Source organism: Felis catus, chromosome E1, assembly GCF_018350175.1.
Source record: "Felis catus isolate Fca126 chromosome E1, F.catus_Fca126_mat1.0, whole genome shotgun sequence".
Lineage (NCBI taxonomy): Eukaryota > Metazoa > Chordata > Mammalia > Carnivora > Felidae > Felis > Felis catus.
In genome coordinates this window covers 20704337-20717381 of record NC_058381.1, presented here as the reverse complement: position 1 = coordinate 20717381, position 13045 = coordinate 20704337, and the positions used below count along the sequence as shown (strand labels likewise).

At 41.7% G+C, this 13045-nt stretch overlaps 1 protein-coding gene across 3 annotated transcripts in view; it reads left to right on the top strand.

Moving 5' to 3' along the window:
- MYO1D (myosin ID) overlaps window positions 1–13045 on the top strand; it is a 362829-nt gene that overhangs the window by 137333 nt on the left and 212451 nt on the right. For all 3 annotated transcript variants that reach the window (XM_023244611.2, XM_019817507.3, XM_045044201.1), the window contains exon 15: window positions 9057–9223. In XM_023244611.2, the coding sequence (XP_023100379.1) occupies window positions 9057–9223 (167 nt within the window). The remainder of the gene's footprint in view (window positions 1–9056; window positions 9224–13045) is intronic.

Genomic DNA, 13045 nt, shown 5'->3' with positions numbered 1-13045 from the left:
TCTTTCTGCCCCTCCCCTGGTTGCTCTTTCTCTCTCAAATAAAAATAAACTTTAACAAATACAGATGAGAATCCAATAGCACAATAATAGTATATAAATTAGAAGGATAAGGGATTAGAATTCAGGTGCTTAAGGTCATCGGTTATTCAGAAAAATAATAAAAACTTTACTTAGCTTGTAATCCTAATAACACACAAATGCATATTAAATTCCCTCATGTAGTCAGTAAAAGAATAGAAATGAGTTGGGTTGAGGTCAGAATGAGAAGTAAGTAATCAGTTCTATAAAACATAGGAAAGAGGAGACTAAAGAACATAGAAAAGCCAGGATAAATTAAGATGGTAGAAATAAATCCAAATATAGTAGTGATTACATCGAATGTAAAAAAAAAAAAAAAGATACAAATGGTCAATTTGGTCAAAGAAAAAGAATCCAGAAAAATTAAACATTTAAGTTTAAAAGTTGTATCAGACAAATTCTGACAATCCAGGGTCACCCCAATCCAATTTCAGGATCTGGAGTGGGTCAGCAATGGACCAAATTGTTTTCCATCCACCTTGGACTCCCAGGGTTAGCTCTTTAGGATTGCAGACCAGTGTCCCTTGTCAATGGCTTTGGGTTCCAACCTGCAGCCCCCTGGCCCCACAAGGCCGTCAGAAACTGGTAGTCTCGTGGCTGTCCAGATGAAAACTGCCCTGAAGTCCGGCCCCACCCCTTTCCATTGTAGTCTTACTCTCATCTTGGTTATCTTATTAGCTCTCTGATGCGTTTGAGAAGATTCCCCCCCTTCCCATATCTGTCTAGCGCTTTTCCTAATGACTTCATCAGGAAGGTTGTAGCATTGCTTGGTCCTCCACCACCAGAAGTGGAAGTCCTGACCCCTCACTTTGTCTCAGAATCTACACAATGTATTCAATGCATGTCTTGTCTCCCCACCTGGATTATAAGTCTTTTAAACATAGGGAGGGAGTTCTACTAATTTTATATATCTCTTGATATCTCATGAGGTGCACCCTAAACAGATGGTCAGTAAATTATTAAGTGAACTTGAATTTGCCTGTGACTCTATTTGGCAGTGTTCAAAGCAAGTTAGATAGGCAGATGTCTAACTCCAGTGCCTTCTGGCTAATACATAGACCGATCAGTGTGCCTTCACAAATAATGTTTTTTACATAAAATAGAGGGAGAAACAGGCTAAAACATGCCAGAGAATGAGATCAGTATTAACTCTTTCAGTTTAATCTTTATAAGACTCTTGAATTTGTCAAATTTAGAGTTTCTTAGGCTGAGTCAGTCTAGATATTTATAAACGAGAGAGGAGGCGGCATTTATAAATTGAGATAGAATGCTGATTAAATATAGAGAGAGTATTTCCAGTAGATTCCTTAGCTGAAGATTTTATATTACTGAACAGGATGGATAGGATTCCCCCCACCCCTTAGTTGGTCATTAGTGTCTGAGCTAGTGTTAACTTGCTGTGCATCATCAGTACTGGTAAAATTGCATTTAACTGGTTTTTGTTTAGTGAAGTTACTTATACTACTCCAGTAATACCTTATACGAAGATTGCTTTGCCCACGTAATTATAAATTATCGAGTTCAGAATATTTCTAAATTCACACTGTAATTTTCTTTTTGACCCAAAGGTCACCTAGAATTATGTGTCTTAATTCCCAGACGTATACGATTTTTCTAATTATCCTTTCCTCTTGATTTCCAGCTTAATATCATTTGGTCAGGGAATATATACTCTGTGTGATTTCAATCCTTAGAAATTTGTTAAATGTTCTTTATGTATATATTTTGTTTATATAGAGAGAAATAACTTGTGTTATACTCTGTACACATCCACTAGATCAAGGTTGCTAATTATATTGTTGTCCAGTTCTTACTAAGCTCTTAGTTTTGTCAGTGCCGAAAATGCCAAAATCTGTGATTCTGAATTTGTCTCTTCCTCCTTGTTGTATCTTCTGTTTTTGCCTTAGATATTTTAAGACTTTATTTAGGCTTGTTCAAGTTAGAACTATTATTTCTTCCTAGTGTTTGAGTTATTTATCATTATGAAATGCCTTTCTATTTCTGTATCACTTTTTGCCTTTGCATGAATAAAACAGTTACACCACCTTCTCTCTTGGCCAGGTTTGCTGGTGTATCTTTTCCCACCCTTTTACTTTCAATGTTTCTGTAACCCTGTGTTTCAAGTATGTGTCTTGTAAGTAGCATATAGTAAGATTTGTTTTTTTATGCAATCTGACAATCTTTGTCTTTTGAATATGTCATTACTCTACATGACTTTTAATGTAGTTTCTATGTGTGGCATTTAAATGGACTATGTCGTTAGTGCTTTCTGTTTGATGCTTTTGTATTCCTTTCTCTTTCCTTTCTTTCTTTTAGATTGGTGATTGTGGGCAAAGAGTAAACAAAATTCTGTTCCTTCTGCTTCACAACTAAACCTCAGTCAAATTTCTAGCTCTGTTCCCCTGTTAACCCAGTAAGGTGTATCTCGACAGTATTACTATGCAACATTTCTTATGACTTAAAAATTACCCCTTTTTGTAAATTGCATCTCCACTGAGAGAATAACAAATGTCTGGTGGAGATGATTTATGTGGGCTTCCCTGACTGTGGTGACTCCTGTATTAAGAATGTCCCTTTTAAGAACCCTGGAAGCTATGTCTTCAGACCTACATTAAGGGATATTAGATACTATGGGGCATGAGGCTTTTAAACCAAGGGTACTTTCCATGCCTGCCCCATGTGGGTCTTATCTCTTTGTCCTTAAGCTGTCACCTGACTGCTGTGTGGATTGCTGCAAGGACTGTGACACTTCTGTTGGCAAGCCATGTTTTTGTCCTGAGTAGACTCATGCCACATGTGCCTATGAGTCCTTTAGTCAGAATATTTAGTTAAACCTCAGAAGGCACCCTTTCCTCACCCTCTGGCCCCTGCCACTCAGTGTTGTGATTTTTCATTATTATTCTGGAAGATCTATATCATAATATTGTTTTGGTGGTTGAGTGATTATAATCCCATTCTTGAATGTAAAAAATCTAATACTATTTGGCACTTTTACCTCCTTCCTAGACAATGCAAGGTCCATAAAATATTTTAATTCCATTTGCCTTCCTCTCAACTTCTATGCTATTTTGGTCATGTATTATAAGTGTTACGTGTGTGTGTGCGTGTGCACACGTGTGCACGCGTGTGGCCAGCAAGATGACATCATCATCGTTGTTACTACATATAGTCAGTATGTGTTTAGATTTATCCATTTATCACTTCTTTTTTCCTTTCTGTACCATTAACCTTCATCTGGGACCATTTTTCTTATGCCTGAATTTTATCCTGTTATATTTGAAGTCTGTTGTTGACAGAGTCTCTGCTTTTGTTTACCTGAAAATACTGTACACTGTTTTCGTTTGGGAAGAATATTGTTGCTGGGTGCAAAATTCTATGTTGGCAATTTTGTCAGCACTTCAGAGATAACACTCCTTTGTCTTCTGGATCCCGTGGTTTCTTGTGAGAAGTCAGCTGTCAGTCTGTTTGTTGCTCCTTGAAGTAATGGATCTTTTCTCCTCTGGCTGCTCTTCTTTGGTAGTCAGAAGTTTTACTATGGCTTTCTGAGTGTAGTGTTGTTGTTTTGTTTTGTTTTTTATCCTCGCAATTCATAGGACTTCTTCAGTTTGTCTTAGTTGGGTTTTCATCAGTTTTGCAAAACTCTTGGCTACTGGCTCTTCAAATACTGCTTCTCCCCTTCTGTCTCCTCTCCTTCAGGATTTGAGTTACTCGGACCATCTCACCATAGCTACTATGCCTCTTAACCTCTCTCCTTTTGTTTCCATCTTTTCGTCTCTCCATGCTTCATTCTGGGGAATTTCTTCTCACCCACCTTCAGCTGTTCATAATCTTCCTGTCTACTGATCTACTGACTTCTCAGTTGCCATCATTGTATTTTTCAGTCCTGTGTTTTTAAATTGATTCAGTTCATTTTTTACATACATAGTTTCTGATTCTCTAAAAATTCTCAGTATTGTCTTTTGTCATCTCGAGCATGGTAAGCATAGTTATTGTATTCTCACTATTAACTCCATTATGTGGATCCCCGCAGGTCTGTTTGTTTTGTATACTGTTTTGCTGTTTCTAATTCTTGTTATCATGGTTCCTTATGTGTCTGGGTAATTTCTATTTTGCTCCCAACATAATATTGGCAAAATTGTTTATAGAAATAACTGGAGACCTAAGTTTATGTAATCTTTCTCCAGGAAAGATTTACCTTGGCTCCTTTTAGGCAACCAAGAGCTATGCTATTTCAACTTCCTGTGAGGGACTGCCTGCTTCTGACTCACCCTCATTGCTGGTGGCAGCCTTTTCGGATCCCAGCCCAAAGTGAGAGGGGTTTACCCATGACCTCCTCCTTTTCAGGCCCTGCTCTCTGATCTCTGTCCTGCCAGCCCCCTGAGGCTGCCAAAACCTCTACCCAGATCCCATCTGCTTCCTCTGGAGTTGGGAAATTCCCCCAGGAAAAAGGACTTCTCAGACCTGGAAACTTCCACGGTCCTGCTAGATTCTGGTCCCCATAATTCTCCACTGTCTTTAAGCAAAATTTTAAAAATATTTGAATTGCCGATTCTAGATGTCTGCAGCATGAGTATTGGTTTAAACTAGTCCGTCATTACTGATAATATCCTCTTTTTATAAATTAGATAATTAGGTGCAGAGAGACTATCATAGTTAGTTAAGAGCAGAGACAGTGAATGCCCAAGTGTCCTGATTCTGTGTGATGCTTATTCTCTTTTTTAAAATAAATACAGCTTGCTTGCATATTTATTTATTTTAGATGCATTTATTTAAATTTTAGCTAATATACAGTGTAATATTGGTTTCAAGAGTAGAATTCAGTGATTCATCACTTACATACAACACTCAGTGCTTATCATAACAAGTTCCCTCCTTAATACCCATCACCCATCTAGCCCCTCCCTCGCTCACCTCCCTCCATCAACCCTCAGTTTGTTCTTTATTGTTAAGAGTCTCTTGTGGTTTGTTTCTCTCTCTTTTCTTCCCCACCTCTTCCCATATGTTCATCTGTTTTGTTTCTTAAATTCCACATATGAGTGAAATCATATAGGATTTGTCTTTCTCTGGCTGACTTATTTCAGTTAGCATAATGCTATTCTAGTTACACCCACGTCATTGCAAATGGCAAGATTTCATTCTTTTTGATGGCTGAGTAATATTCCATTGTGTATATATACAATATTCATCAGTTGATGGCCATTTGGGCTCTCTCCATAGTTTGGCTATCGTTGATAATGCTGCTATAAACGTTAGGTGCATGTGCCCCTTTGAATCTGTATTTTTGTATCCTTTGGATGAGTACCTAATAGTGTAATTGCTGGATCATAGGATAGTTCCATTTTTAGTTTACTGAGGAGCCTCCATCCTGTTTTCCAGAGTGGCTTTACCAGTCTGCATTCCCACCAGCAGTGCAAGAGGGCTCCCCTTTCTCCGTATGTGATGCTTATCCTGTTACACCACTGCCAAAGTGTACAGATAGATTTAGTAGCATTTTGATATTTGCTGTGCTAGTGACACTCTCTTAGTTTATTCATCAAGCAATAAAAGCCCTGTAGCCCTCACATAAATAGGACCCCCACCTCCCTTCCCCATCCCATTAAGGTTGTTTTAAATTTACTTAAACTTTTAAAAAGTGAGCCACACTGGGGCAGCTGGATGGCTCAGTTGGTTAAGTGTCCGACTTCGGCTCAGGTCATGATCCCACGGTTCATGAGTTCCAAGCCCGTGTCAGGCTCTGTGCTGACAGCTCAGAGCCTGGAGCCGGCTTGAGATTCTGTGTCTCCATCTCTGTGCCCCAAACCCCAATCATGCTCTGTTTCTCCTACCCTTTCGCTCTCAAAAATAAATAAGCATTACAAAAAAAAAAAAAAAAGATTTTAAAAGGGAGCTGCAGTCTTTCCCTATAAATCTTCCATTACAGATTCAGTGAACGTTTTGTCACTCATCACTATTTGTAAGATTCTGCTTGTACTTTATAACAATATCGATCCTTTGCTTAATACCTAAGCCAAGGATTGGTGTTCCAGAATAGGGAAGAAGTATCAGTTGTCTGTTAATTGATAACAAACCACCCTCAAATCTAGTGCCTCGAACAACAGTTTATTGTGTCTCATGATCTGGGGGGTTCACTAGCCAGTGCTGCTGGGCTCACCAGGTGGCTATGGTCAGCTGAGGTTACATGGTCTAAAATGGCTCACTCACATGCTGGGTGACTGGGATACCTTGGCCTCTTTCTTCATCTAGTTTTTAGTCCTGGATTTCTTCACATGATGGAAGAAGTGTTCCAAAAGTTCAAAGGCTCTCAAGGATGAGTCTCCACAAATAACCCAGTATCACTTCTGCCATATTCTGTTGGGTAAGACACATCACAAGGGCAGCCCAGATCCCAGGAGTGGGGTGGAAAATTCGCCTCTCGTTGGGAGGTACAACAAAAAGCTGTTTGTTTTTTAAATCTGCCACAGATGTGATGAAAAGAGGCAGGTATGCTAGGCAGAATAATGGGCTCTGCATTTCAGCTCCAGGTCTCTGTGACCCCAACAGAGTGTCCTACAATTCAGTTCAATCCTGACACTAACTACGCAGAACAGCCAGATGAAGAGATACACAGAGCAACAAGGTCTGGAGGTTCTGGGCATCCGGAGAGCAAGAGCCTCTGCCCCTGTGGAGATAGGGTCCATCACCCTCCCCATGGGATGATATGTTCGCCAACCAGAAAGCTCCTTGGAGCCTCGGTGTCTGAGTTTTTTTAAATCGGGGTTTTATGACCTAAGCATGACTGGTGAAATCTTGAGTCTGTGATTGGACTCAACCTGCAGCCTTCCTCCCCTCCCTGGAGGTCAGGCTGCTGAAAGTCCCATCCCTCTAATCCTGTGGAGGGTTTTTGTGATGACTGCACTCCCCCCCCCCCCCCCCCCCCCCCCCCCCCCCCCCCCCGCCTTGTCCTGGAGCTGTCTGGGAACTGGGTCTGAGTTGTTTCATTAGCATAACAAAGATACTCCTACCACTGAGGAAATTTCCAAGGGTTTTAGAAGTTCTGTGGTAGAAACCTGGGACAAAGTACAGAGAGGCGGGGGTGGGGGGTTGAGATTTTATTAGAGCCCCCCAAGGTTCTCCATGCCTGACTCCCCAGAACATGTAAACATGTTATGTTGCATGACAAGGTGGAATGAAGGTTGCAGATGGAGTAAAGACTGCTGATTTTCGACCTCAAAATAAAGACATTCTCCTGCATTATCCAAGTAGGCGCTATGTAAATTTAAGAGTCCTTCAAAGGGAAAGAAGGATGCAGAAGAGTCAGAACCAGGGAGATGGTATATCATTCAAAAGACCCAATAGGCTGTTCATTACTGGCTTTCAAGATGGAAGGAGGCCATAAGCCAAGAAATGTGGGCAGCCTCTAGAAGCTGGAAAAGATAAGAAAGTGGGTTCTAAGAGTCTCTAGAAAATAAGAGCCCTGCTGACACCAGGATTTTTAGCCCAGCGAGAACCATCTTAGACTGCTGACCTCCAGAACTGTATGAGAATAAATTTGTGTTGTTTTAAGCCACTAAATTTGTGGTGCTGTCGAAAAGCAACCTCCGTGTTTCGGAGCCGAAGTATAACTCGAAGACAGAGTTTGGGATAAAGGGGAATGACAGCTTTATTGTGCAGCAGGCCAGGGCCTTGAAAAACTGCAAGCCCTCCCGGAGGAAGGGGCTGGGGCGTTTTATAGGGAAACACAGGATCTAGCCTGTTCTGGCAGCAGTTTTGTGGGTGATACCAGCCCCCTTCCTCGTGTCTTTAGGCTGGTACCAGGTTCCTGGAGCAAAAGGCTAAGAAGGGAGGAGGGAGGTTTGCGCAAGAGACGAAGAAGGTTCCTTTAAGATCCAACCTCACTGGAGCGTTAGTGCAGCCGTTTTGATTTTTGTTCAACTTTGTGCTTTTAAGCAGTCTCCGTGGTAATCTGCAGCAGCAGCAATAGAAAACCAATACAGTAGGGCCTAGACGAAGGAAGAAAGTGGCATTCTTTTTTCATCATGGAAAGTAGCATGATAAGTCTATACTTGGAGCTTCCTGTGTAGATGTTGAAAACTCACTCCGTTCAGAATGCAAGTAACTTCTCATTCTTCAAATCTCTCCTACTTCTTAAATTATTTACTACTACTTTTTACCTCCAGCCCACAGTGGAGCTCAAAATTGCCTAATTATCTACAGAAGACTCTATCTCTTAATTAAAGTGCATCTGTGTGTCTGCTAGGTAATAGATCAGAGAAGGGAACGTAACTCTTTACTCTGCAAGTAGGATACATTTGACCTCCTTGATTTATCCAGTGATAATTTGTTACCTTCAGCAGAACAGGATCTATGCCAGCACAGTTTTATACTTAAAAGGAGTTATGATCTGATGCATGGTACAAAACTTAATTGGCCCAAAGGGAGGGGTTTCTTGCTAGGCTCTTTCTTAGAGTCCCTGACACCTACAGGAGGTTTTGCAACTTCTCTCCTTATAAATTTTAATCTCGTTTTCAAAAGCACAAACTACTGTGATGATGTCAGTGGTGGTGATGATGGTGGCTGACACTATGGAGCACTTGCCATGTGCCAGGGCTGTGCTTACGTTGCACATTCTTCATGGCAGTTCATCTTTAGCACGGCTCCTGCCTCTTTCTATTAAATTACTCTTTCTGGTACTTTTTAACCTTCTTTCTGTCAAGACACATAAACTCAATGTTTACATGTCTCAACTGTTTACCCCTTAGTTTTATCCCCTTTCTATAATTCCTGATGATTCCTAGAATATAATAAAGCAAAATTTTAGCTAAATGTACAAGAACTTCCAGTCTTGAAGGAGAAGGAAGAATAACTATTCCCAAGTTTATGTCTGAGAAATTGGAGGCACTGAGCTTAATTTGACACAATTAACACTAATTACACATTAGCATCCTTAGTTTGGGATTTTTCTCCAGTGAAACTTACCATTTGCTGATTTATTTCTTTAGGAGCCCTATTATGTACGTTGCATCAAACCCAATGACAAGAAATCCCCACAGATATTTGACGATGAGCGCTGTCGCCACCAAGTAGAGTATCTTGGACTACTGGAAAATGTGAGGGTGCGGCGGGCGGGGTTTGCCTTCCGCCAGACCTACGAGAAGTTTCTTCACAGGTGAGAATGGACTAAACAAAGAACCTGGCAGACCCTGAGAACTCCGGAGTGCTCCCCGTGTGTGACACTTCGTCAGCACGTGTCAGATAGTCTAAATATCTGTTGAAAGAGGAAGAGTTGAGGGAAGTGCAAATATGAAAGACTTTCTCAGAGTCAGCAGGAGACTCTCCCTGAGTCTGCGGTTTATGGGCCGTGAGAAAAGATTCATTCTTTGGGGAGAAGATGTGGGCCATATAGCATGGGAGGAAGATCATGGACTCAGAGGCACATCTGGGTTGGAATCCGGGGTATGCCACCCATTTGCTGTATGAGCTTAGGCCAGAAATTTAATGTCCGACTCTGTTTCTGCATCTATAAAATGAGTATAATAATACTACCACATTAAATTAGCCTAAGTAAAAAAGCTAGGTGCCTGGCACATAATGGATGCTCAATTAATGCTGCTTTGTCATTACCAGTATTAGTAATTATCATAACAACAAAATATTAAGCAATTAATCATGAAGACCTTGAAATTAGTCTACCTGGTTTGAATCCTGGCCTTGCTATTTCTTAGCTTTTTGACCTTGGGCAAATCACCTAATCTTTCAATGCCTCTGTTTCCTCATGTATAAAATGGAGGAAATAATAGTAACTACTTTTTAGGGTTTCTGGAGCATTAAATAAGATTATATCCATATCCATATCCATATCTATATATCTATATCTATAAAGCACTTAGAATAGAACCTGGCATGGGGCGCCTGGGTGGCTCAGTCAGTTGAGCGTCCGACTTCAGCTCAGGTCATGATCTCACGGCTCGTGAGTTCGAGCCCCGTGTCAGGCTCTGTACTGACAGCCCAGAGCCTGGAGCCTGCTTCGGATTCTGTGTCTCCCTCTCTCTCTCTGCCCCTAACCCACTCGCATTCTTTCTCTGTCTCTCTCAAAAATAAATAAACACTAAAAAAAAATTTTAAATAGAACCTGACATATAGCAGTCATTCACTATATGTAAGATATCATCACTGCTGTTATTTATTGTTAGTCATGATGATGATAGTGGACAACTGGGACTCATCAAGTCCCTTTAAATTCCATCTGTTTATTTATCTAAAAACATTCATTGAACATTTTCTACAGACTACAGATTCCACAAAATGTGAATAAATAGATAAAATATTGGTTGGTCAGAAGAGTCTCTAAGGAGATGATGCGGACAGGAACCAGCCATACAAAGGTCAGAGAGAGGAGCAGGTAGGGCAGAGGGAACAGTGAGAGAAAGGCTCTACTGTAGTGGTAAGTGTGGTATGTTAGGTAGCAAATGTAGCCGTGTGGTTGGAGGCTGCTCACGGACAGGGCGGTGGTGTAAGATGAAATCAGAGAGGTGGACAGGGGCCAGATCATGTCAAATTCTGTAATCCAGACTAAACAGTTGCGATTTTGGCTAAATGTGGTGGGAACCCGTTGGTGGATTTGAAGCCAGGAGCAACACAATCTTACGGTTATCTGAGGAGATACTGTGGCTGCCATGTGGATAGGAAGCGAGGTGACATTTAGGGATGTCACTGTAGGAGCCCAGGGAAGGGGGCTTGATAGCACCTTGAGCAAGAGATTCTTACAGATCCAAGGGTATGGACAGATTTGAGGTATGTCTTAGGGGAAAGTTGGCAAGGCTTGCTCACGGATTGGCTGGATAAGAGAGGAATAGAGAGGAACAGAGGGTGACAATTAGGTTTTGGCATGAGCATCTGGGTAAGCATAGTGCCATATGCCGACAAAAGACAGGGTAAGAGAGAAGCTTGAGGAGGTCGTGGAACAGGGGCAAAGACAGAATTGAGATTTGTCTGTTGACCATTAGGTTTGAAATGGCTACGAAAAATCTAGGCAGAAACATTAAGTAAGTTACTAAACACACATATCTGGAGCTCTGGGAGGAAGCGCAGGCTGGAGATGAGATGCTGGAGTAGTTAATGTAGACGTCCTATATAAAGTCTTAGAGCTGGATACATGAGAAGGAGCCCATTCAGATCCTGTGCGATCTGACAGGAAGGAACCACCGAAGAGAAGAGAAGGAGCAACCAGTGAGACAGATGAGATGCCAGGGGAGGGTTATGTCACAGAAGCCGAAAGAAGATGGTATTTCAAAAAGAAAAAGCAGAGTCGCCAGATCAAATGTTGCTGCGCAATCAAGTAAGATAAAGGCAGAAGCTTAAGCATTAGATTTGGCAACATAGGGGTCAAGGGAGAATAGGTTGTGCAGAACCCGATCTGAACAGGTTGGGAAGGCGGAGTGAGAGGCCAGATGCCCGTAGACAACTCAAGTATCCATGCCGTGAATGAGGGCAGGAAGAATGGAAGGAAGCAGGAGCAGGAGTGGGATGTGAGGTCAGGAGACACTAGGGAATGTATGCAGGTGGGGCTGATGCGGAACACAGGGAGAACCTGGTGGTGCAGGAGAAAGGGAGGTCATTGTCATCACCGTGATATCCCTGAGAAGGCAAGGCTCAGAATCCCAAGCACAGGTGGAAGGTTTGCCAGCTCTAGGTCAGAGCGGGGACACTTCCCCCATAGCAACAGGACAAAAGAGAATATGAATACGGATGCAGAAAGGCCCAAAAGCTGGCTGATGAACATGTTCCTATCTGACTGCTTCTGTGTCCTTAATCAAGTATGAGGCGAGACCAGGAGTGGAGAGTGAGGACAAGGAGGGGTGGTGTGGGAGGTTTGAGGGGAAGTAGGAAATCTCATTTTGGAGAGTGGGAAAGCACAGGTTCATACGGAAGGATTGCCACCAGGAAGATCTGAGCGTCCGTGTGAGATCTGAGGTTATAAATGGACAGTGAGGCGACCATCGTTACTGTTTTTCTCCACCAATGTTCAGCTGCTTTTGCACAGAAGTGAAAGAGATTGCGCTAAATGGAGACCCCCTAGAATGAGTAAAGCACAGTAGCCTGGAAAATTCGAATTTGATTTGACATCGATCAAAAGGTCATGCTCAAAACTGACCATCTTCCTTATTAAAATCATACTGTTCTTTAGACTTGGTGTTTCATTTGCTTATTGAGGCTGTAAAGTTGGAATGTTTTCATGAATAGAGATGTGTTCATTCTGAGTCTTAATTTCAAACAGTGTAGAATTATGTTAGAGAGATTGCTTGTCTGCTGTTATTATTCTTAGAATTGTAGCAACTGCTCAGTCAGAATTTGTTATTTTGTTACCACCCATAAAAAAAATCAGAAATTAAAATGAGCAGGGTGGGGGCTGGGTAACTATAGGATGGGGCTGAACCGAAAATGTGTGATCATGAAACACATGATCCAACTCCATGAGCCGTGGAGAGTAGCTGAGGTAAGAGAACAGTAAGCAAGCAAGCTTGACTTGGAGGAGACAAGGAATTTTGTAAGTGCATACATATCTTCTACATTCAACTCAGGAGGGTTTGGTGTGTTTGTTTCTTGGCATGAGACACATGCCATAAGGATGGGAATATGTTTTCTAAAACATACGTAAAAATACAATAGGAAAGATCAGAAAGAACCTGTGAATTTCAAATAATGGCGGTCTTAGCAGTGTAAGCTTAAATCCACTTCTACCCCAAGAACATCTGATGTTCCCAAATAATGTAAATTGTGTGTCTTTAAAACCAAGAAAATGCACAACCACGCTATGGAATCAAGAAGGCGGGGGGGGGGGGTTCTCAGTGAACTTGGAAATAGGACTCCCTCCTAAATCTGATGTGAAAACAGATGTGAAGACCCAGGTATAACCAAGGTTGCAGTTTTAAGGAAAGACTGCCTTTGCCGTTCAGGAAGCCATCCCGGCTGCTGTGCTGGAGTTTGCCAC